This window comes from Papilio polytes, unplaced genomic scaffold (genome assembly GCF_000836215.1).
Source record: "Papilio polytes unplaced genomic scaffold, Ppol_1.0 DF821511.1, whole genome shotgun sequence".
In the NCBI taxonomy this organism is placed as follows: domain Eukaryota; kingdom Metazoa; phylum Arthropoda; class Insecta; order Lepidoptera; family Papilionidae; genus Papilio; species Papilio polytes.
In genome coordinates this window covers 2,948,032-2,972,543 of record NW_013527693.1, presented here as the reverse complement: position 1 = coordinate 2,972,543, position 24,512 = coordinate 2,948,032, and the positions used below count along the sequence as shown (strand labels likewise).

The 24,512-nt window shown below is 35.5% G+C and overlaps 1 protein-coding gene across 6 annotated transcripts in view; it reads right to left on the bottom strand.

The window, feature by feature from the left end:
* The window catches only part of LOC106108522 (protein alan shepard), a 110,981-nt gene that overhangs the window by 34,769 nt on the left and 51,700 nt on the right, over positions 1–24,512 (bottom strand). For all 6 annotated transcript variants that reach the window (XM_013289701.1, XM_013289706.1, XM_013289703.1 and 3 more), the window contains exon 2: positions 8,902–8,961. In XM_013289701.1, the coding sequence (XP_013145155.1) occupies positions 8,902–8,961 (60 nt within the window). The remainder of the gene's footprint in view (positions 1–8,901; positions 8,962–24,512) is intronic.

The following is a 24,512-nucleotide window of genomic DNA, read 5'->3' as shown; positions in this document are numbered from 1 at the left end:
GAATCTATCAATATTTCAATCGTCTACTTTTATCTCTTTATTTTAGGTAACTTCAATTGTAGACTGTTGACCTAAATAAAAAAATTATAAATTTGCATATCGCTTTTAATACTTGTTTAATTCTGTCGTTGGCAAAGCATTATTTTAACCATTGAGTTCGTTAGTTCCAATAAGATAAGTTTACTTTTTAAATATATTACGATTACAAAACTTCTCTGCGAATAATCTTATGGAAATAATTGGCTATTACTGATTACACAATTGTGCTGAAATATTTTTTTCTAATAAATTTTATTATCGCTTTATGCAATTTACTAGCTTTTGCCCGTGACTACGTCCGCGTGGAATTAAAAAAAAACAAAAGTGAGTAGCCTATCTGTTCTTCCAGACTATCCTCTACATCGTTACCAAATTTCAGTGATATTTCTTCAGCCGTTTAGGTTACAAACTCTATCAAACATCCATACATCCAGCCATTTAAACTTTCGCATTTATTATATTAGTTAATGTCTTAAGTTAATATTGTTGCATTATAAATAGCAAATTATAAAAGCAAATCTTTCGCAAGCGTCATAAAATAAATTATTTACATGAAAAGACGTTTTATGGACATGAATATATTTTAAATGCATTTGCTATCAATCATGAGAGTCAATACAAAAGGCAGGTGTAATAGAAAAGGCAGCATTAGGCACACGGTACATCCATTTAGGTGGCAAATATTTATGCAGTTTTCCTTCGGTACGTACGATACGTGGAACATGTGCGATGAATGTTCCAAGCGAATGCTTGCGACTTAAACGAATAGTAACGAGTATTGTTAACCTCAAAAAATTGTTAACTTCTCTAGTATTAAAATACTTAGAGCGGATTATTCCCAACCGTCACCCCGATCTGTCCCCACGTGAGAATAAAAAGTTTCATCCGTCCGACCTTTTAGTCCTATAATCACCAATAAGGTGACAGATGGAACCGATATAAAATAAAATGTGTGCAAATCGTCTCGTCGAAAAAGGTGGGACGGATGAATTTTTTTATTCCCACTTGGGGACAGAACGGGGTGACGGTTGGGAATAAACCGATACGTGGAACATGTGCAATGAATGTTAAAAGCGAATGGTTGCGATTGTTAACCTCCAAAGAATTGTTAACTTCTCTAGTATTAAAGTACTTATGGCCGGTTTCCCAGCTACATTTTACCATTCGTTACTGTTTTTGGTTCGATTAATTCATTAAATGCGTTTCCGAACTACGTAACTTGCGTTTTACTCCGTTGAAACATACGTCAACCGAACGGTAAGTTATGACAAAATAGGTGGAAACTACAGAAACCCGGCATAAGAACTGTTCGTGTATTAGATATTTATAATGAGATTAGCCTTATATTGTTGTTACCCAAGCATATATATAGGAACGGACATTTTATTTAATACTTTTAGATTACTAATCATCATTTAAGTATAAATTAAATTCAAAGAAGTGATTTTTTTACCTATATATGTTAAAGAACAAAAATCATTTTGCATCGATTCTTCTTAAATAGCCTTAACTAATTAATAAAAAAACAATCAAGTCTGTTCACAATCGATACACGGATGTGGTTAAATCATCATGAAATTTCTAAAGAAGTGAAGCGATGCCTTCTGCGAAATAACAGCGCGCTGTAATAGGAAGTGTTCAACGTTACAGTAATCAAACAAGCCTGTCTAGACAGTTTAAACTAAACGTAACATAGCTTGATTGAGCATACAAAAAATCAACAACGTCCGCTCTTTATGTTCGTAAGTCTTAAAATAATTTGAATATCTCTTTTATTAAAATACTAGCTTTCGCCTGCGACTCCGTCCGCGTATAATTAAAAAACACAAAACTCAGTAGTGTATGTGTTCTTCCAGACTATCATCTACGTCTATGCCAAATTTCACCGAGATCCCTTCAGCCGTTTAGGCTACAAACTTTAACAAATATCCATCCATCTAAACTTTCGCATTTATAATATTAGTAAGATTGATTGAAAGAGAAACATTTTTTCATGTAATAGTCTTTGTACTCGATATCAAAAGAATGAGATAAAATTTCAAAGTGTTCTTTTTTAATGTCTTTACCCTAGACTTTCAAAAGTGTGTGCGAAATCTACAACTCGCTAAGCCGTTGAACTTACGGTAACGACTAGACAGGGGGGTTCGACGCTTTAGTCGTCTACAAAACTATTTAAAAACATCGACTAAAAGGCGTTTATTTACTCGACAGTCTTAAGATAATTTTAGGTCGACGTTTGCAATACCTACCGCCGCAGGCCGCAGACTGAAATCTGAACTGTTGCAGACGAAATGCATAAATAATTGAATGAGGTATTGTGTTGCATTTGGGCCCAGTTTGGGCGGGAGCGGCCTCGGCGCGGTCGTCGCCCCCGCCCCACCGCCCCCGCCCCTATAAATACATCGACACAAGACAAATGCATTCCAACATATTTTTAACCTATAACATTTAAGGAGTAATGAACGACACTTTCAACTTGATGTTGTTAAAAAAAGATGAATTGCGGAATTGTCAGTCTTTTGTTTTCATGTTTAATTTGGGAAGTATCATATCTTAAGAAACTTTGACTTTGTCTTAAATAAATAATAATTTAATTTCAGTACAAAGACATTAAAACTGCCAGTAAAACAACAAAAATATTGAATAAATTTTGAATTACACATAATTTAATTTCTACATTTTGATTATAATATTCAACATTTTTCGATATAATTCCATTCTAAATGTTTCCAATGAATTATTTGTTCCCTTTATAAAAGGCTCTTGAGTCTACAAATCAGATATACAATAGAACGAGTGGAGAGCGATCCGCGATACTTTATTGAGTCCAAGCACGCTTCAATCTAAATCAATCCAATTAATTAAGCGCTTGAGTTTAAAAGGAAAAATAAGCTGAAGAAAGGAAAACAATTAATTCATCCATTTCCCGCAATTAACAAGGGACTGACACGAATTACTGAAGCATCTGTGGGCAATCAGTGCCGGCCTACGCCGCGGATCCGGAAGCCGCGCTCCCAGCGCCCCCTGCCGACCGCAATCGTCTTGCGCCATTGCCCCGATATCTTTTGTTGTATTCCAAATTCAAACAGTAAATAAAACATTCGCGACTTTGTTATTTGTACCTCTTGTATTATTTGAAATATAAAATTGTAATACCTTTCCATTTAAAATTGTTGGTCCAAAATCTAATCGATTGCGAAACTGTTCAAAAACAATTTCTTCAAGATTTGTTATACACAAACAATGTACGCATTTTTAACAAACTATACCTTGTAATTATAATGGGTATTTTTAGTGATATAGAGAGTTACGCTTGCGCGAACGTATTTCCATTTAAGATCGATTCTTATTACGCTAGTCAATTAACTATATTAGGTTAATATACCCTAACGGTTACCTTTTACCCGAACATTACGATATCATCATGACTGTGCGTTAATGCCGCGATGACGAGATATAAAAGTATTGCTAGCGTATTTTAGTCCTAAAAGTCTTTGTAAGCGTTCTATAGATGGGCTTTCAAAGTTCAAAAGTGTTCGACGTAGCTTTACAATGAAAAGAATCGTTCAATTTCAAAGAAATCTACGAAGTACAGTCGCGCACACATGAATCGCTATAGTAAATTTTAAACCTTATATCTCTGACGAGTTTGAAATCATATTTTTTCAGTTGACTGTACCTCCGCTTTGTATCAAGGAAAGTCGCATTCTGTGAAACCATTATTTGCCGCCAAGCGTGTGTACAAACAAGTGTTTAAGTGTCACAGGAATTCCAAACATCGTAGCCGATGAACAATTATATCACAAAGTTACACGAAAATAAATCAATTATTATTTGTATGAAGTCTACAAAAAACATATTTAAAATTCCAACACTAGTTATTAACTTATGTAATCTATACTAATATTATAAACAGGACAAATTTGTATTTTTTATGTATTGAAATAACTCAAAAACTACTAGAACGATTTTAAAAATTCTTACACCGTTAGAAAGGAAATTTATCTGTAAGTAAAATAGGCTATATTTTTATTTTTTTTTTAAAATCGCGAAGATGAAGTCGCGAGCAACAGCTAGTATTGTTTAAATTTAATTTAAGTACAAAATTATGTAATGCATTCAGACTTCGCAACAGTGAGAATTGAAATGTGAATAAATAAATGAATAAACAGTAAACGAAAAACCAGAGAGATAATCGAAAATCAGAGCAGATGTTGCGTACGGCTACGGCACACCAACAATGTTGGGATAAACCGAGCGATGGTTTGTGTTGGATATCAATTTGTTTAATTTCCAACAGCGCGGGACGTACTTTTAGCACGTATACTGAAATCTGGTTAAACCTGTGAATACCGCATGTTGGAGGCATACTACATAAATATGTTTATTCAAATGATTGTTTGCTTCATACAATGATTAATTTAATATTAAAGGGTTTATGCATGTGTTAAACATTAAAAGCTTTGATGGCTGAGTGGTTTCAATTGACTCTCAATCGGCAGATCCTGGGTTCGAATCACGCCATGTGCCAACTCTGTGTCTTTTAATATCTTTTGTCAATTTTAAAATCAGTCTTAAAATGTCGACATACTCGTATTAATGCCTGATAATTCAAATTCCAGTTTTTCGTATTGTGAGTTATTAATTAATGTTCTTTTTACTATTTTAATGTTTTCCATACAAAAGAGCATAGACTTAACCTAACTTAAAAAAGTGTTATAAAGAATGAATCCTGAAATAAATCCTTAGCAAAGAGTAACAAAAATCGCGTCTTAGTGCGACACTGAATACATTATTTATGTTACTAAAAACGGCTACGTGAATTTTGTATTTATTTGAGGAGTGTTATTGAAAGATTTATGATCGCCGGCTGTTGGGAGATTATTTCTTGCGAATTCGCAGCGAGCGGTGTCATCTCGTCTGAATATTCATTAAAGGCAGTGTTAATACCCTATCTGCTTAGTCAGCACTCGCATTTGGAATACTACGAGTATCTAAGAAATATAACATTTCTAAAAAACATTTTAATCGGTTAATGAATGTTGGAATGAAATTGCTACCTCTATACGGTGTGCTGCAAAGGATGTTTTAGGGGAAACGAAAGGCGTAGGAAAGCTAGATAAGGATACATGGTGGTGGAACGACGAAGTACAGAAGGCAGTGAAAGATAAGAAGGAAGCATTTAAGGCGTGGAAAAACGGGGATGAAATGAATGAGGATATGCAAGAATTTAGAAGGAGAACGTATGTTGAAGTAAGAAAAATTGCTAGAAGATCGGTTGCGGTGGCTAAAGCTGCTGTACAGAACAAACTGTACCAAGAACTGGACACACCGCAAGGACAAAAAGATCTTTACAGGCTAGCAAAAGCGAGAGAGAAGAATGCGAGAGATATTATGCACGTAAAATGTATGAAGGATGAAAATGGTAAAATTTTGTTGAAAGATGGAGATATAAAAGAGCGATGGAAAGTATATTTCAGAAATTTAATGAATGAGGAGAATGAATGGAATGGCGTCGTACCGAGAACACCGGTCAATATGGCGTTGGTAAATGAGATCAGTTTGGATGAGGTTAAAATGGCAGTGAGAGATATGAAGAATGGAAAAGCTGTGGGGCCTGATGGCATACCCGTTGAAGTATGGAAGGTTTTGAAAGAAGATGGTATAAAGTGGCTGATTTTATTCTTCGATAAGCTGTTGCAGGAAGAATCGATCCCTGATGAATGGTGTACCAGTACGTTGGTGCCTATTTTTAAGAACAAAGGTGATGTTCAGAACTGCAACAACTATCGTGGAATAAAACTCATGTCACATACTATGAAAATTTGGGAGAAGGTGATAGACAGACGGATAAGAGAAGAGAGTGAGATATCACAGAACCAATTCGGGTTTATGCCAGGTCGAGGAACAACGGATGCCATATTTGCTTTACGTCAGCTTTGTGAAAAGTACAGACGTGTACATAAGAACTTGCATATGGTGTTCGTTGACCTTGAAAAGGCATACGACCGAGTCCCCCGTAAGGTTCTGTGGTGGGCGATGAAAGAAAGACAAGTGCCTGGGAAGTACGTGCGACTCGTGAGTGCTATGTATGAAAGAGCGAACACTCACGTCAGGTCCGAAGCCGGCGTAACCGACAAGTTCAGTGTGGCTGTGGGCCTGCACCAGGGATCGGCTTTAAGCCCTTATCTGTTCCTCCTGGTTATCGACGCGTTAACCGTGGAGATCCAGGAGGAAGCACCCTGGTGTATGCTGTTCGCCGACGACATTGTTCTTGTTGGGGAAGATGCGCTTGAGGTCCAGAGCAGACTGGAGAGATGGCGGGATAAACTGGAGACAGCCGGACTAAAGATAAGTAGAGCAAAAACAGAGCAGTTATTCTGTGACTTTGGGGGCTTATCCAGTTTTATCCCGATTGCCTTAGATGGCGCTTATCTCCCAGTTTGCTCCGACTTCCGGTACCTCGGCTCATTAATCCAAAGCGACGGCTACATTGACCGTGACGTGACAAATAGAATAAAAGCGGGATGGATGAAATGGCGACAGGTCACAGGAGTAATATGCGACCCTCAAATTCCACTTAAATTAAAGGGGAAAATTTACAAGGCCGTCGTAAGACCTGTCATGATGTATGGATCTGAATGTTGGGCAGTAAAAGGGACGGATGAAAGAAGACTACATGTGACAGAAATGCGAATGTTAAGATGGATGTGTGGGGTAACACGAATGGATAAGATACGAAATGAGTATATTAGAGGAAGTTTGAGAGTAGCCCCCATAATAGAGAAGGTTAGGAGTAAAAGGTTAGCATGGTATGGGCATGTTATGAGGAGGGATGAATCGCATGTTACAAGGAGAACGTTAGTTATGGGTGTGGAAGGGTACATCGGTAGAGGTAGACCTAGAAAGAGATGGATGGATTGTGTAAAAGGTGACATGATCAAAAAGGGAGTAATGACTGAGATGACGTATGATAGAGTTATGTGGAGGACAAAAACCTGTTGCGCCGACCCTACAGGAGTAGGATAAGGAGATGATGATGATGATTTTAACAATCGATCATTTACGTATTATTATCTTTATAATTTTTATACTCAAGTATTTTTAAGTTGGCCCAATTCTAAGACCTAGTTGATCCTTAAGAATTAAGAATAAAAGTCTAGAAATACATAACGCTTATAAATATAACAGTAAGTAATTTCCATACACCGATTGCTACGCTCTATTTCAAAACGTATGCAAATGTAACTGCATTCTCTTATATTATCATAACCTTTGCAGCTAATAGCCATTTAAACACACTTACACTAGCAGTTTGTGCCAGACGTCGCAGATAAATTTCAGCACGGCATATTAATAAGAAAAATATATAGGCTATATCTGTTATTTATTTACTTTATCTAAGATTTTACGAGCGGTTAAGGAACAAAAACCAACACCGCACTAACTCTGAAACGTCGGGATTAGTTTTCAGTGCCGCTCTTTACCTAGCGCTTAAACAAAACTTAAATCTGGGTAAGACAGGAAGAAAACTCAGGCTGAAACCGCAGTCCGTTTTAAGTAAAATATTAAAAGCTCTTGGATTTGTTCTACCGTTTTAATATTTGACGAAGCGGTCGAGGTACGACCGCTTCTTAATTGAGAAGTGATGCTTTACGAAGCGCTAAGGGCAGTTCGAAAATATTAAATCGTTTCGCGGCTCGTCTCCCTGTCGGACTAAACGTTTATTGCGACGTCCAATGTTAACGTCCATAAAAACGCTTACAATGGAGCTATAAAATGCTGCTATAATTCTATATCCCGTTGTTTTTACGGATTTGGAAGAAATATTTTTATTGCAATCGTTCAAGTTGAGGCGCGATATTGCTTTTTGTGTAGTGTTGTCTGCTCGGTGGGCGTGTGTTCTACACTCCAATGCTTCTAATTTCCGCGCGGATGCCGGCACAATCATCTGACGCAATTAATATGTCTGGATTCGCTTCGGACCCCTTTTCGGCACCATTAAAATAAAAGCTACGCGGTGGAAGGGTTTCAATTTACAAATGCGTTGTTTTGTTTATCATTCACTCGTTTACAGTGCTGTCTGCACGTTTATTTATCTGTCATCGGATTATCCAGAATATGAGGAAAAATGAGGTATTTAAATCGTTGAGTCAATTTGACGATTATTCATAACGACTTAACTTATAAGCCTAAGGGGGGTACGGTTACCATTAACATGGTCATATTCTAAATAGTTTTTTTTATCTATTTAACAATTTTTGATAGGAAAGGGGGGGGGGCAATAACCGACGCCAATGTAAGGTGCCGTTATCTTTTAATTTTATCAGATAATCTTTTCAATACTGTACAAAATGTCTATTTTAGTTAGTTAGTAGTGTTACGTATAAAACCGAGAATTTAAGCCTACAAAATACTGAGTAAGACTGTTCATTTTCACTTCACGACAACAGTATCGTAGCATACAATCTGTATAAAACAAATGGCATCATGAATACAATGTAACGTTTGCATAAGTAAATTGTGTTCGAGGCTGACGGAACGAGTAAGTCGATTGTAGGCGAACAGTTAATTTGATGAAATGACAGAATACGCATCGCTGTTCATTACGCCCCTTGCAATATAAGACATCGTAAATCTTTACGCGGGAGAGGCGGGGATGGCGTCGAAACGAAGAGATTGGCAGGAAAACGTCACGGAATAATCACTTTAATAACAATTATCACACCTCACACAATTATAACTGTAATCATTAACGGAGTTAAACAGTTATTAAAACTAGCGTTAACGTTAGCGCTTCATAATATAAAATAATTATAACTATTAAAGTAAATCTACAAGTGTATTAAAAAATTATCATACCCAATAAGTCGTGTTACTCGTCGCTTCTTCGATGACCCGATGTTCCCTCTCGGTACGTACCTGTAAAAAATAAGCAGAAATATATGAATTACTTATAGATATTTAAATACCTTATCTAAATATATATAATATCAAAATCATTAAGTGATGCTACTCATCATTAACTTGCCCTTGTCCCTTGAGGAGGGTCGGCACAGTATGTGCTGCTCTTCCATACATCTCTATCAGCCGTCACATCTGAAACCACTCCTTTCTTAAGCATAACCTCTTTCACACAATCCATCCATACTTTCTTCGGTCTTCCTCTTTAAGTGATGCTACTATAATATTTATATTTTTGTATTTAATTTTAATTATATGAATAAGCATTTGAATAATTTCATAATCTTTTCAAGCTTGTAAAATTTAAATTATCAAAAATTCCGAGTAAGTGTAATCAGACACATAAATTATGTTTATGGAATATCAAAGTTATCGCAATCTTCAATTTAATAAATGTAAGGAAGTAAAAACATTTTTCATACAACCAAAATGGATTTACAAATTGTTATTGCCCCTTCGTTACAAAAAACCCGTGCAATCTCTCCTTAAATCTTTGAGCAATTTGCATAATTAAAAGTTTGTAAGCATTCTTGCAATTTTGTTTGTAATAAACCGTTTAGTTATGTTAATGATAAAGGATTAAATAATAATTATGAAATACAAAACAAAAATACGAAGGTCGTTTTTGTTTATACATTTTGTGTGTAATATAGTTTTTAAATGTTTAATGGTGTTGCAAGGCGAGGGACGTCGCGGGTCGCGGGTGGCGGGGCGCACGGAACATTACGTTTTATTGGTCTGGTCATTGGCCATTTCAAAACATGATTTATGTTCCAACGATAAACTTTATTTAATGTTAACTGTTTTACAACTTTTATTCATGTCTACGAGAATTCGCTTAGCATTTATATGACTGTCAACTTTACGATACTATTTCCAATCGATTAAAAATAATGTTTCCCAAGAAACTTAATTATATGTTCGATGGCTCAGATCGATTCTTGAAGATTGCTATCAGTCTACGTTGATTAACAAGCTGTTGGGCTGCTAAACAACATTGTTTTGTTTTTTTTTTAATCTTCACGTAAACTGACTAAATTATAACCCTTTTACAAAGCTGTTCTAAAACGTAAACCTCTTACAAATTTACTCAATAAATTAGCATCACATTTTGAATTGAATCACATTTTCTCAAATATTTCTGTATTAGCAATTTAATAGTCTACTCTTTACTCGGTGATTTGCGCTTTAGTAAAGCGTTGAAATTTCATATTTATCACTGGTATTAAATATGCAACGGTGAAAATCAATCTAAAAATAGCACCGTTTGGAAAGTGTGTGCCTAACGGTCGTCTCTGTTTACTTTGAACACTCGCCGGCCGCCCAAATACATATTAATATCTCCCCAATTATGAATCTTGCACAGTTATACCAACACTCATTATTATAATTTAATCTTACCGCCGGCTAATTACCGCTCTTAGTGCTGTTGTAATAGAATAAAATTAAATGCAATAAGTACGGTTATACTTAGATAAAGCGTTAAACGAACACCAGCATCTATTATTTATTTTAAAAAGAAAATCTTTTACACAGTATAGTAGTACAAATTTATAATAAAGTAATTTTAAGTTTGATCATTTTATAATCTTAACAATGTTTTTGTTATTATGATGGTAATTGATGATTATATCCAAGGCTCATTATTCTTAGATTACGTAGTACCTAATGCTAATTTCACACGAGGGTAGCAGATAATGAATATGACACATTTCTGTCTGCAGCAGTAGCAGTACCGCACGGTAATGCAGTACTGCTACTGCGTATTATGAAATGCCTGTCCCAGTGTGAAACTAGCATTGATGTGCGCTCACATAGCTAAGCGATGACAATACCCAGTACTTAATGTCTCAATCGTAATCGTGACCGCATACAGTTCGCATAAGGACACCTCGCCTTCGACTCGCACCTTTCAAGAACTCACAAAGCGTGTATGCTAATATCGTATTTGCAATTAAAATCGACACCCACCAAGGGACGCTATTGTCCCACACTGAAATGAAATCCGACACACATTTTAATACCAACCGCTCGCGATTTGTCAATTAACTCCTAAACATTACGTTATTTTTTTTTTTATTAAAATATTCTTCGAGACATACCTGTGAAATATGTTTAATTTTTTATTTATAATATTGTGGGATTATATATTTTAAATGCATTTGCTATCAATCATGATAGTCAATACAAAAGGCAGGTGTAATAGAAAAGGCAGCATTAGGCACACGGTACATCCATTTAGGTGGCAAATATTTATGCAGTTTTCCTTCGGTACGTACTTTTATTTAACAATATAATCAAAATAAAAATGCGGTTAAATCAAAGTGGTGGTCCATTATCGTGAATGTTTAAATCTCGCTTTGATCTTCAGCGATATAAAGTCGATATATCAAGTCGAGTTTGATTAGTGAAAGGCCGATGAAATTTATTTCCGGAACGGAATCGACTCGCTCACCGAATTCCGAACGAATCAGAATTGAATAGTATGATTATGAAAACACTCCGCCGGCAAACTTTTCCTCCGCGACTGATACTAATTGAACGAATTTTCAAAGTAAAAGTTGAACAAGCGGCAATCTTTCCGACATGGAAAGTTAGGGAGGATTTGAGGGGAGGGCCGAGCGAACATCACTAGAAGAATGTAATAAGGCGCAGGTGGCGCGACTTCTTTATTGGATTTCGCACGTTCCAAGTCGACGTGTTTGATGGCCAGAGGATTCTTGCCGAACTCTTTCGACGGCTATTTATTCACGTTGAAAACGATCCGAAATCTGGAGCCAAAAGCTTCATTGAACAGGAAGTATAAACTTCGTCTTCACTTACAAAGGTAGCGTAAATACCAACATTATTTCGAATTTAAGACTTATTTTGTTAATCTCTTTTAACCCTAAACTGTATAATCGTAGACATTATTAGAACCACGACTATAATGCACCTGAAACTTTGCAAGACATGAAAGATCGAGATCTCAATGTTTTAACACGTAATAAAAAAATAACTGTAATATCAAGTCTAGCATTAAACACTATAAATCACCAATAACCAATTCCAGACGGTCGTTAATAAGAAGGACAAACGATTTCACAAGCGACGGTGTAAAAAAACGCACCGATTCAGTGTCACGAGGTCAGACCGAAATGTTTCTTAGTGAAACGGCGAGACACGGCTGAAAGGAAAAGTATAGGCCGCGTCGGCGGCGGTGAGCGTGCAGCGCTCGTGTCATTGACACATGCAAATCCGAACGACGTTTCGGCGCACGGTCATCGAACCCTCCATTCAATGACTGTCGAAAGTTATCCGCGTACGCCCGTAGGCCGTACGCCTGTAGCCTCCGTGGAGGCCGCGTATTTTAGCACGCGAATCTCGTATTTACAATCGCCCACGATCCACGCCAACTTACCTTGCGTCTTTAGACGCTTTACGAATTGTATATGTGTGCGTCATTAGTTTCATATGGCATTGTTTAATTATAAACGAAATTAACGTTTAATCCTTCAACATAAGGGCGATTATTCCTTGTTATACTCCAGACAGACGAGACGGTAGCACGAGGTGCGTCTGGCCATTGTATTATTAGCATTGCGAATTTCGTCAAGCGTCCTATGCTAGACGCCTTTAGCAAATACAAACGGGCAGTATGCAAATGTCTCTTGTCTGCCGATATGGTATGCACTGATATAACAGATTGTACGGTTTGAGAATAAATGAGTCAATTTCAACCCTAGCTTTTCCTTATGTCCCAGCTTTCTTACATAAAACTACCAAAACTTAATGTGGAATATTTTACAAATTTGTTCCGATTAATCTTTATTTATCTGTATAAAAGGCGAAGTCATGTTTATTTACTTAACTGCAAAACATTGTCTATAAAAAAATCCTATTTTTACTTAAATAAATATGTAAATTTTATGATAACGGGTTATATTTTACGTGTACACACATGTGACTCGAAAACCAACGTTTCAAGGTTGAATACAAAATTGACACCGATCTTTGGCCCTTAGAATTTACAATCCACATTTGCTATTTTGTTAAAAAATATAGTGTCGCCGAATTTCTTTACCGAAGCCTTTATCGATTCGAGACACAAAGTCCAGTCTGATAAAATCAGTAATTTCGAATTTAAACCCTTTCTTCACCTAGGTATTCATCAATTCAGATTAATTACTTTCCATGAAACACTTGTACAAAACACATATTTTTGTAACAGACGTTAAAGCAGTAGCTACACACGATTAGCTTATATTTATACTGTAAACAGATGATTTTAAAATAGTACAATGAACTATTACGTATCAATAAATAGCTATACTTTGATAGCGCGAGAGAGAGATGGTAATTTTTCGCAGCCGGATGCCGCGTTACTTTCAATGCGCGGAATGCGGACAGTGACCAGCGACCAGCCTCCGACGTCGCCGCGCCCTCGCCACGACTCGCCGTCTGTACTGTACTCAACATTTACTACGTAAACTCAACTAGGTAAACATAGAGTCGTGAGTTTTCATTAGTCAAAAAACTTAAACAAAACTTATTGAGAAAAAATGTCTAGTCTAGACGATTACGTCAGCGATAGAGTAATGAACAGTATTTTAAAGGATAGTCAGTGAGAATTAATTGATTTAACGTTCGTTCCAACTTCGTATAAGATAAATAGAATCACACAAAAGGTTAAGACTAAGCTGAAATCTAACATTTGTATTTTAAGAAAAAATCTCTTTGCAATTCTGTTCTATATTAATTTTCGGTTTACGATTAATAGGAAATCGTAATGGTTTATTGTTTCTCGGAAGCACTGCTGTAGTCGTGTAGCATCCTATCATTATGTGTAATTTAAAACGTAAACCTTCATTTTATTTTGTAATTCGCACGCAAAATGTTCTCATCAAAATTTAAGTCTTTTTTTAATACAACTAGATACGATCACGGCTAGAACTAACTAACGGACAATGTTTGAGTTTCGGCTGCAACGGTTGCAGTCTCTGTTTTATTAAACAGAATGTAAGCGACAATCATACTTATATTACAAATGCGAAAGTATTGATGGATGGATGGATGTTAGGGTTTGTAGCTTAAGTGGCTGAACTTTTTTCGATGAAATTTTGGATAGACGCCGAGGAGAGTCTTGAAGAACACATAGGCTACTCAATTTTGCTTTTTTATTAATTTCGCGCGGACAAAGTGACATCTGTCAGTGCATTCTCAGTACAGTGAGTTCTAAGATAGGACACTATCATACTCATAATGTGTCAATACTATTACCTACTAAATTTTAACATATTACCATCAGTATGATTTATACAATGTTTCCTTAAGTTTTACTGTGTGCTAGATATACGTTCAAAGTGTTTGCTTTGCACCATCGTTATCACGTGCCACCTGCATATTGCAAACTGTAAGCTGACGTCATCTCAGCGATGTTGGCTTTGGAGATAACGAGAATATGGTTACATTTTAGTCAGACTCTTCCTTTCAGTTAAGGTCATTTCGATGAAAACGATTGCATATAGCTTACAGTAATGTGGGATTTAAAACTATAAGAGGATCACCAGTAATCAACCTAGCGAAGAATTTAAATTAAATGTAGCATTCATTCTTCGATTAAATAGCTAGTCTTTAATAACTGGAATATTTACTAACATCCATAGCTTGTAATTTTTTTAAAAACGCTTAATACATGCGCTTTTAATATTTATAATTGTCATTTGGGTTTGATATCCTTTCATTTTCGTCACATGAAGTTTATTACCGACATATGGTATTGTTATCGGTTAATTTACTTAATTTATATTCCTGAACGACTCTAAATTCCACCACGAATCGTATTAACTTTACATTCATATATTCATTATACGACATAAAGTTGAGAATGTACAACGAGTCTACGAGTACTAGTCATACGATTGTATTACGCTCAGCAGGTGTGTTCCTTTTAAATCTGTTTTTTGTATAGCAAATAATGTAAGACTCGATTGTAAGGTACACGCGTCTCGGCTCGGTATTTTTTCTTCTAAAACATCCATTAATTTTTTCTCAACGAGCATGTTAATGCAAGACGTATAAATCAAATGGAGGTCTCAGAACGTGTTGTTCCTTTACGATTCTCAGTAAAAGGCTCTGTGTGAGGTTTGTGGAAATTATATTACGATGACATTATTTCTATTTTCGTGAGACTTATGACTTGAATGTATGAATCATAGTAGGTTTGTTTTTATGCGTAAATATAAGATGGAACATTATTACTGTTGATTATTTAGCGATTTAATAAACATTATTATCTAATTCCCTATAATTATTATAGTAATAGTATTTTACTATAATATATTATTGCGCTTTAATTAATAAAAGTATGTAAATAATTAGTTTTAAATTATTTGTAACCACAAATCATTTAGTTACTTTTTATATAAAAGTATTACAAGTTTTCGTTTCCGGGAATTAAATAACGGTTATTATGCAGTTGTTAATTATCGTGGGCGTAATGAAAGTTTATTACGTTTGTTTCCTGTTGGAATCGGAGCGTGTCGGAGAATCGCAACTCGTAAGATCGCACAAAGTTTTTGTCAGTCTACTCTCGTGTGGGCAGACACAAAGCAGGTGCCTTGACGTATGCGACGCGACCCGTCTTTTGTTTTGTTGATTTTTTTATAAACAGACTTCGACCTCACTTCTGACGAATACGATTTTTGTTATGCTTGTTTTTCCTATTTGATTTTCGTGGAAAGGATCAACGATCTATTAAAAAATAACAATTTTTTATTCAGAGTATTCGCGTTAATGATTTGAATGAGTAAATTCCAAATGACAAAACTATCGACAATGCAAAATAAAATTCAAAACGGGGTTTTTGGCCAGAGTAAAAATATCATTACAAAAAAGATCGGGTCGGACAACGCGCGGGTATGATCCTTTCCAGCTTTATTTCATGCCAGATGTTGCCTTTGATTTTTTTTATTTGCATTGTTCTGACAAAGACGAAGAGACTCGGTCGTCATTTCAGTACGCACCATTGTATTTAGGTTTGTGGAAAGAGTTAAGCTCATATTTTATAGTTATTTGCTTACATTTCGCAAACAATCATAATTGTTACAATCGCGAAAGGCAAGTAAACTGCATATATTTTTTAAACATGCAAAGTTTGACATTTTTTCTTCTTATTTAGTTATTCTGAGCATGTTTCTTGCATTCTTGGCCGACATTCGGATTCAAATGGCCCGTAGAGCGCGTATGTTTTATAGAAAGCTGTTACAGCTACGTCCACTCCACAAGTCGTACTACGAACTGTGCATTTAACGGCACTAGGTTTACTCCAGTGTGCATTCTAAACGTGCCACCGCTCCCACGGAGTACGGTGAAACAGTACCATTATTTAGTCCGAAATCTGGTTCACACTATCAGTTAGTTATAGTTAGTTTAGTAGTCTATGTCTATTTATTCCCCGAATTTTTGATAATCTGATCTGAGCGCTAACCGCCTAAGTCTAAAATATGGTAAATCAGGATTTGTACTACGGTAGCATGCAACACAACATAAATTCTATCTAAAGTGTTATACGACTTTTAGTCGTACATTGCGCATCAGAAGTAATCGGTAATCTTGAGATAATTTTGAGAGCTTTAAAAGAGATGAGACTTAAAATTACATATCTCCGGATGAAAATCCGGGTAACGTAAGAGGTACAACGAGGTATTGTCTAAATTTTTGGGCACCAGCAACATCATTAGATATACCTTTTGTTTCCAAACACCATTACATCTAAATCTTTTGCATATTAACGCACTACTTTGAGAAATATCTATAACGGCCCTTATGAATGGTTGAAGTGACGTGCGTGTGCGCAGGGCCTCTAGTGGCGTTCCGTTACTTTGCGGTCATCAGTCTAAAGCCGGGCCCCGGAGGCGATACGCCGGAACCGCGGCCGTATACGGCACATGGACGCGCGTGTCCCGCATGCCGCACGTGGCGAACACTTACCGCAAATAGGGCTGTACCAACCACTACCCGGAAATATTTACCTACAGCAATATTGTATGGCCTATGTGGACATTAAACTTTATAAAATCACTAGCTTTCGCCCGCGACTCCGTTCGCTTGGCATTAACAAAAAAACAAAAGCGAACTAGCCTATGTGTTCTTCCAGACTATCCTCTACATCTATACGAAATTTCATCGAGATCCGTCCAGCCGTTTAGGCTACAAATTTTGACAAACATCCATCCATCCATCCATCCATCCATCCATCCATCCATCCATCCATCTATCCATCTAAACTTTCGCATTTATAATATTAGTAAGATATTGATTTAATATATCAATAGTGGTTGTTGATTAATGGAAACTTGAAACTGTATCTTTTAGGTTATTTTCATTTAGAGATTTTATTATAGACTGACGATAGTCACTGAAGTGATTTATCGATGAATCATGCTTGTTAATTTGCTTTTTACGACTAATATAAATTTTAAAGCTTCGTTTTTTGCATATTTAAACATATAGAATACGTTTGATCAATGTTGTTTGGTATAAAAGTGATACATCGTCGTCACGTAGCCGTAGTAAAATCAATATAACTGGCGTCGGGCAGCTCGTCCTCGTCATCATTAATTTTATGGCCACTAATCTCCGTAAGCTTATTAACACACTGACACGTGTACGAAAGTATATTCTCGGTATTCTCGTGAGCACAGAAGTCATCGATCTGCCGACTTCGGGCTTTGACTTTTAAGAAACAGGACTTCACGCGTATTCTTCTCTGTCAATTAAACGAATAAACACGTTACAATTTTATGAAATGTCAACAGGATATGCACTTGTATAAAAGTCATTATTACGCGAACCCTGCGACATGTGGCAGAAATTTAGTACAACGGTAACTACCTAGTCCATTTCTTTATAATCGACGGCCGTGTGTCATCAATTGGCAACTTTCGAACGATGCGAATTGCGTGCACCGAACATAGACGTAGCAATGTAAACAACGTCGCTTACACGCGTCTGTGCCGTGATACGCCATTTTGTTTTTCGCGAACACTTAATTTAGCACTGACCGGTATCTTTTTGAATTCATAACCACACTTTATAACGAAGTTCTTTATCTAATCTCGATAAACTGAATAATCAATTTAAAACGCATTAAAACAGATTTACATTTTAACTAACATATGGGGTGATTTATTTCATTCTCACACTTCAAAATTAGTCAAGTCACATAGAGCGGGCAACCACATCGACTAAATTATTGCCCACTGTTTTGCGATGGTCGATTGTTTTGCAGCCTATTCAACTATTTGGTTGCACATCTAAAAATCGAGTAGTGTGCGTACCTTCATAGCTCATAGGAACCAAACAGCGACTAAACAGTTGTGCGATAGGTTAGTCAAAGTTGTGCGCGGGTTCTTAGACTACAGAAATTCACATTGGTAACATTTTAACATATCCGCAAAAGGTTACCCCTTGTCCTACGTATAACAAAAACGTCAACATACATACTAACCGTGCGAAGCTGTTATTTAATTCAAATTCGAAATAACTAAGATTCGCAGTTAGTATTAGTGTGTTATAAAATCGTGTAGACATCGAGTTGTACCCGCGGCTTGTCCGCTGCATCGCAACGTGCAGGCCGCATATTAATGTCATCGTAACCGCGGAACTCGATATGGACATGTGGTACACTTTTTACACTTTAAACGTATCAATCTCGTATACCAAAAAAGACATGTGTTTTAAAAGATGTAACTTAGACAGGTTGAATGTGACGTATTTCACAATAGATCGATTACCTTTTAACAACGTAATTTCACAAAAATAAGTAACTAATTTACCTCATAATTATTATTTGTAAAGCGCGTTACAGCCGTTCAGTTTTAACAATATAGTTTATACTGTCAAAATTTATCGTTTATAGTATTTAAGCATTTACCAATGCTTTACAGATTTAAAGCAGAAACCCGATGATAGATAACTATGTTAATAAATACACTGTTATTTGATTTCCCACGTTCGCGTACCATTCACAACACAGATATCGATCAATGAAGAGATGAAAGCAATTGTTACATAATTGTTGATAGTTAATTCATAAAAAAACTATTTAATTGAGGGAATGAGTTGACAATGGCCGCTTCAATCAGTTGAAACAGTTGGTATATTTTAGTTACAAAGCCCGTATACTTGCCTCTCTGGCTATAAATAAACTATGAAAGATAACTGTTTAATTTCGCCTAATGCTGGTTTCACACAAGGGCAGAACAGTAAGACAGTGTAATAAAATAGTGCAGCATCGCTCTTTTTTGTACGCACAATGCCAACTGAACAATAGCAATACATGCATTCTTCACTGTTCCGCTTTTGTGTGAAACTAGCAGCATGCGTCCCTCTCGAGGGAACAGATAAAAAATAATCATAGAGTAATGAACGTTCAACAAAAGACTTAATTAGTAATAATTGAGTGTAATTAGTTGTAATAATGCCGTATCTCTACCGATTTCAGTACTGGACGTTCATTGATTAAACATGAGATGAATTTATGTAAGAGTTGAGCAACGTGAATTCTTTAAACAATGATTTTGATATATTCTATTACTAGTAATAAAACTGATATAATATAATATAATATCTATACTAATATAATAAAGCGTAAACATACTACCTCGTGGGGAAAGATGTCAGCATTTTTTTTTAAATATATATTTCCTTTAACCATTCCAACTAAGCTCTAGGCTTGTGCTCGGATATGGTTCACGACAATAGTCAATTGGCGGGATTCGAACCCTAGACCGTAAGATCGGTAGTCCGTACCCCAAACCATTAGGCTATTGCAGCATACTTATGAATAAATTATTTCTTTAATAAAAAACCCTTCACTATGACACGCTTTGGGCTATATATTTACATACTATTAAATTTAGGGGTAAATAAATTGGAAAAACCAACATGTGGGAAAGGGACCGTAAACTACAAACTGCCAACATTAAGGATATTATGGTAACGGTTATCCAATGTCTAAATCCTTCGTTGTAATTTGCGCATTTAAATTTTGACATTTGCAATTGCGAATTTGACAAATGTAAACAATAAAATAAACTATTTATAATTTCATGCGGCTGAAGCCGTACAGAAACAGCTGGTTATACATATAAAACTAAGTACTATAATAAAAAAGTAACATTTAGTTTTACACAATATTTTAAAACGAATGAATGAAAGTCGACCGTCCGTGGACACCGCTACTTGTAGAGCTCGTATCGTGTGAATGTTTTTGTAAAGGAAGACTATTACATACTAGCTATATATTTTGCACTAAATGTTACAATTAAAAGAATATTTTTTATGTATACGGTAACGTTTTCGTGTTTAATATATCTTTATATAAATTTACTACACAGATTTAATACAAAAAACAATACAAGTTTTTAAACTACTCAAAATGTGGAAAAGATTCCCTCAAATAAACAAATTTCATTACATTTAAACACGACTACGAAATAATCTATTTCAGCATTAGTGAAGTGTGAAAAGAAAATAAAAACATTTAAAGAGTTGAATTCATAAAGCCATGCAAAGAGCTTTTAAATCAGCTTAAAAGATTTTAATGAGCTCTGTTATGTACACCGCGCTTTAAATGTTTTATTTACAGTTAGATACGTAGCTTTTTTAACGTTTAGTCTATTCCTATCCTATTAATAAAATATTTTTTTCTGCTTTTTTAATATCTCAAACATATAGAAATGTGTAATAAAAATATAATTCGTTAACTATTGAGAATATTTACTTTAAAATCGTCACTCGTCTTCGAATTAAAACCATCTCACTACGCACATAGCAGAGAAATTATTGCAATTAAGTTTAACGAGTTCAGATAAGGAGCGGAAGACTTTGAACCCTGTTCTGCTATTAATTTGTAACTATCACATTTTCTATATTTAAAGCTTTGAAGATAAATATATTAAAGGAGATGATTGACATACAAGTTACGAAAAAAAAACAAACGTACAATTTTAAGCATCCATATATTTTAGACAGGATTTGTGTGTTTTAAACGTCAGTTCACATTAAGAGCGTACGCCTTTGACTAAACTATCGCAAAACTGTTTAGTCTCGCTTTGATTCTTATGAGCTTATATGAAGGTGCGCACGCTACTCAATTTTAGTTGTGCAACTATACAGTTGAATTAGCTGCGAAACAATCGACAATCGCAAAACACTTGTGCGAGTTTATTCAAAGGTGTGCTCCAAGGACCATTTTAGTTTATTCCGTCATGTCTCGACCTTCCATATAATCGATATTATAATAGTATGAATATAAACAATGATTATAACACCTAATGTTATTAGTTTAATGCCATCGGAATGCTATACCGCGTCTAAGCAACCGGTACAATTGCAACCAGAGTCCACAGCGACGACGACTCGAATAACGCAATATTCACGGAGCGGTAATTGCCCCGTCTTGCGGTGGTCCGATCTTCCGAGAAATTCATTATAACACTTCGTAAATGAAATATTGCTTGATAGGAAATTATTTCTAGATCTCCTCTAGTCCATATTATAGCATCATCGAATTAAATGTAGTACAATTAATCTGTTATCAGCGAAGTAGAATAACCTAATTTTAAATCAAACATAGAATATAAAAGAAGTCTAGATCTTACAGATATAAAAGTTCCCACGAGATTAATTTTACATTCAAATAAATGCAATATTAATTTTATTTCAACACTAATCCAACATAGAATTTTAATGAACGACCAAAAAAAGATTCTTTATCAACAATTAACATAAAGTTAGTTGAGTTTTATGTAAATGACTGTCATTCGTATATTTTCTGCAAACTGTTATTAAGCGATTTGTAAACCGTAATGTAATCCCTGACTTGTCCATTACATAGCTCCCCTAGCACGAAAAACATAATTTATACTGTCTAGACACGATAGGTGATATATTAGGTCTCGCAGCGATGTCGAAACGTCTTGTAAAACTATACGTTTGTACGCAAGTTTGCGATTGCGGAGAATTGTTCTGCATGTTTGCTGCAGTCCAAAATTGCAGTTGATCGGAATCCCCGAATATGCTAAACTACGATTACGTTGTTTGAATATTGAATTTCAAAATAGATTTTCAGACAGTCATATTATAAATTTTGTATTTATTTGTCGTAAAGAAAGCTGCTATTATACAATACTAAAACAAGTTTATTAGCTAAAAGTATTAATTTTATTTATTTAGTTTATCAATCAAATGATCAGACAAAACATTTATTATAAAAAGGAGTAATAAAATTCCATTACATTCACAATAACTAATAATTACAAGAATTACAAGTCTTTAGATTCGAAATAACCATTCGACCTTTGTTAATAAAACATTTCATTGCTTTTATTTAACCTTTATTGACATCTTAATAAAAAAGGGTTACGTTGGGCGTTCTTAATGCCTTTCATTATTCGCCAACGTACATTAAGATGCGGAGATAAAATTAGGTGTAAATTTATAGAGAATTAAAAGTGTGTACCTTTTTTAAACGATTAAAATCTGCAATTAAATTCAAACATGCTGTGACCAAACGATATATGAATATTACATTCATTCTGACTCAATATAAAACCAACAATTAAAAATAGTAATAACACAAAAAAGATTTACTGTTAAACATAATCCTAATTAACCGATTTTTAACATTTTTTCATGAATAATTTCTTGTATGAACAATTACTATATATCGATATTCTTTTTTCTTCTTCTAGTTCTTAATACACTAGACTAAACGAAATTGTACCCATAGTGATGAATCCTCATTTGGTACGAACCAGGCAAATCTCTCTTACTTCATTCACATCTATACTGCATATGCATCATTGTTTGCAAAGCTAGATACATTCTGTTTCAATGTTTTAACTACACGTGATATACATGAAATATTTACGAGCATTCAGCATAAGGCGACATATTGCCGTGCTCGAATCTCATTTGTCCGCAGCCGCGTCGCGTCAACTTGCTCGGTTTAGGCAAGTTTCAAGAGCGGATATGTAAACAGCAGCCAATTTCCCTAATTAAGTACTCAGAGAGTGTAGCCGGCGTTCTGTTTGTGATGTGAGTGCGCCACTGCCACTCTTATGCTAGTTTCACATACGGGTACAACTGTAGTACTACTATCGTTTTCACTACAACTACAGGCATCAATTCGGATAGCAATATCGCTAGAAGAACCAACAAAATGTATGAAAACGTATATCCAAGAAATTTACATATCGAAAGTTATCATTTGAGACCTACTTGGTCTAGAGCAGTACCAACTTGACAGTGTGTTAAAATAATAATAGTACTGCACTGCCCTAATGTACTGTCTTACTGTTCTGCCCTCGTGTGAAACTAGCATAATGACTGATGAGCTTTCCCCGTCGTGTGTAGCGGTGACATGTGCGCCGCAAGCCGCAACGGTGAAATGTGTAGAGGATTGCCATTAACAAACTAACATTGAAAACATTGAAACATCGACATTTCTAAATATATCTTATAGTGTACATACAATTTCAATCTTGAAAATAATTAAAAACATTCTTAACTGACTGAGGTGACAAGTTGAAAATATTGAATGGAAACAAAAACTTTTTCGATTTACCTATCGAACCCAAGCTCTGAGTTTACCATTTGTAGAGTATGTATGTCAATGAAATGGTTTTTTTTTTAGTAATTCCATATAAACGCGCAAAGTATTAAGTAACGAGTTTTTGTAACAGTTTTTCTCATATTGTAAAGAAGCGCAAAAAGAGATTGTTACTATTTTAAATCGTTGGATTAATGCATAGCATTGTAATGCAATAAAAAAGCGAAGTGTGGTGCAGTGGCGCGGCGGCGCGTGCGCGCGCGCAGCCCTGCGCAAGGTCAATGGCACGCGCCGCGCCGCTCCCGCTCGCACACCGGAATTCCATATTTAAATCTTGTCCGCAGAAAAATGGCGGTCGGCTTCATTCCGCGCCCGTGTGTACGGAGAATTAATAAAACATACCTCTTTGCATTTTTTTTCTTTATCGTTTTTACCGAGTATCGTTAAGAACATTGTAACAGTCCTCTCGTGTTTTTCTCGTGACTTTGTGAATGCAAAAATCTTGGCTAACGACTAACGTGTCCTTGCGGGACATTCTATAAATTATTATGGGAGAGTTAATTTTTACTTTTTTAATTTCCTACTGCATTAAGACTGTTATGATAGTTGCAAAATAGGAAAATATACAGCTAAAACTGTTGCGATTTCTACTTTATCGGACGAAGCTTACAATTAAATTTTTATGTTATGTTTAGTGAATTTTTCTCACATACTTTATAAATAATTTAAATTAAAGTAATTTAAATTTTTTAAGCTTGTTTTATAACAACAAAAACGTTGCGAAACTACTTTAAAATAAATTTAGCGTTGAATTTGCTACGTCGCTATGCTGATAGGTTCCGTGCGTACAATGGCGGTCACAATTAACTCCGTATGAGATGCAAGTCATCGGCAATCGAACAAGGGGGTT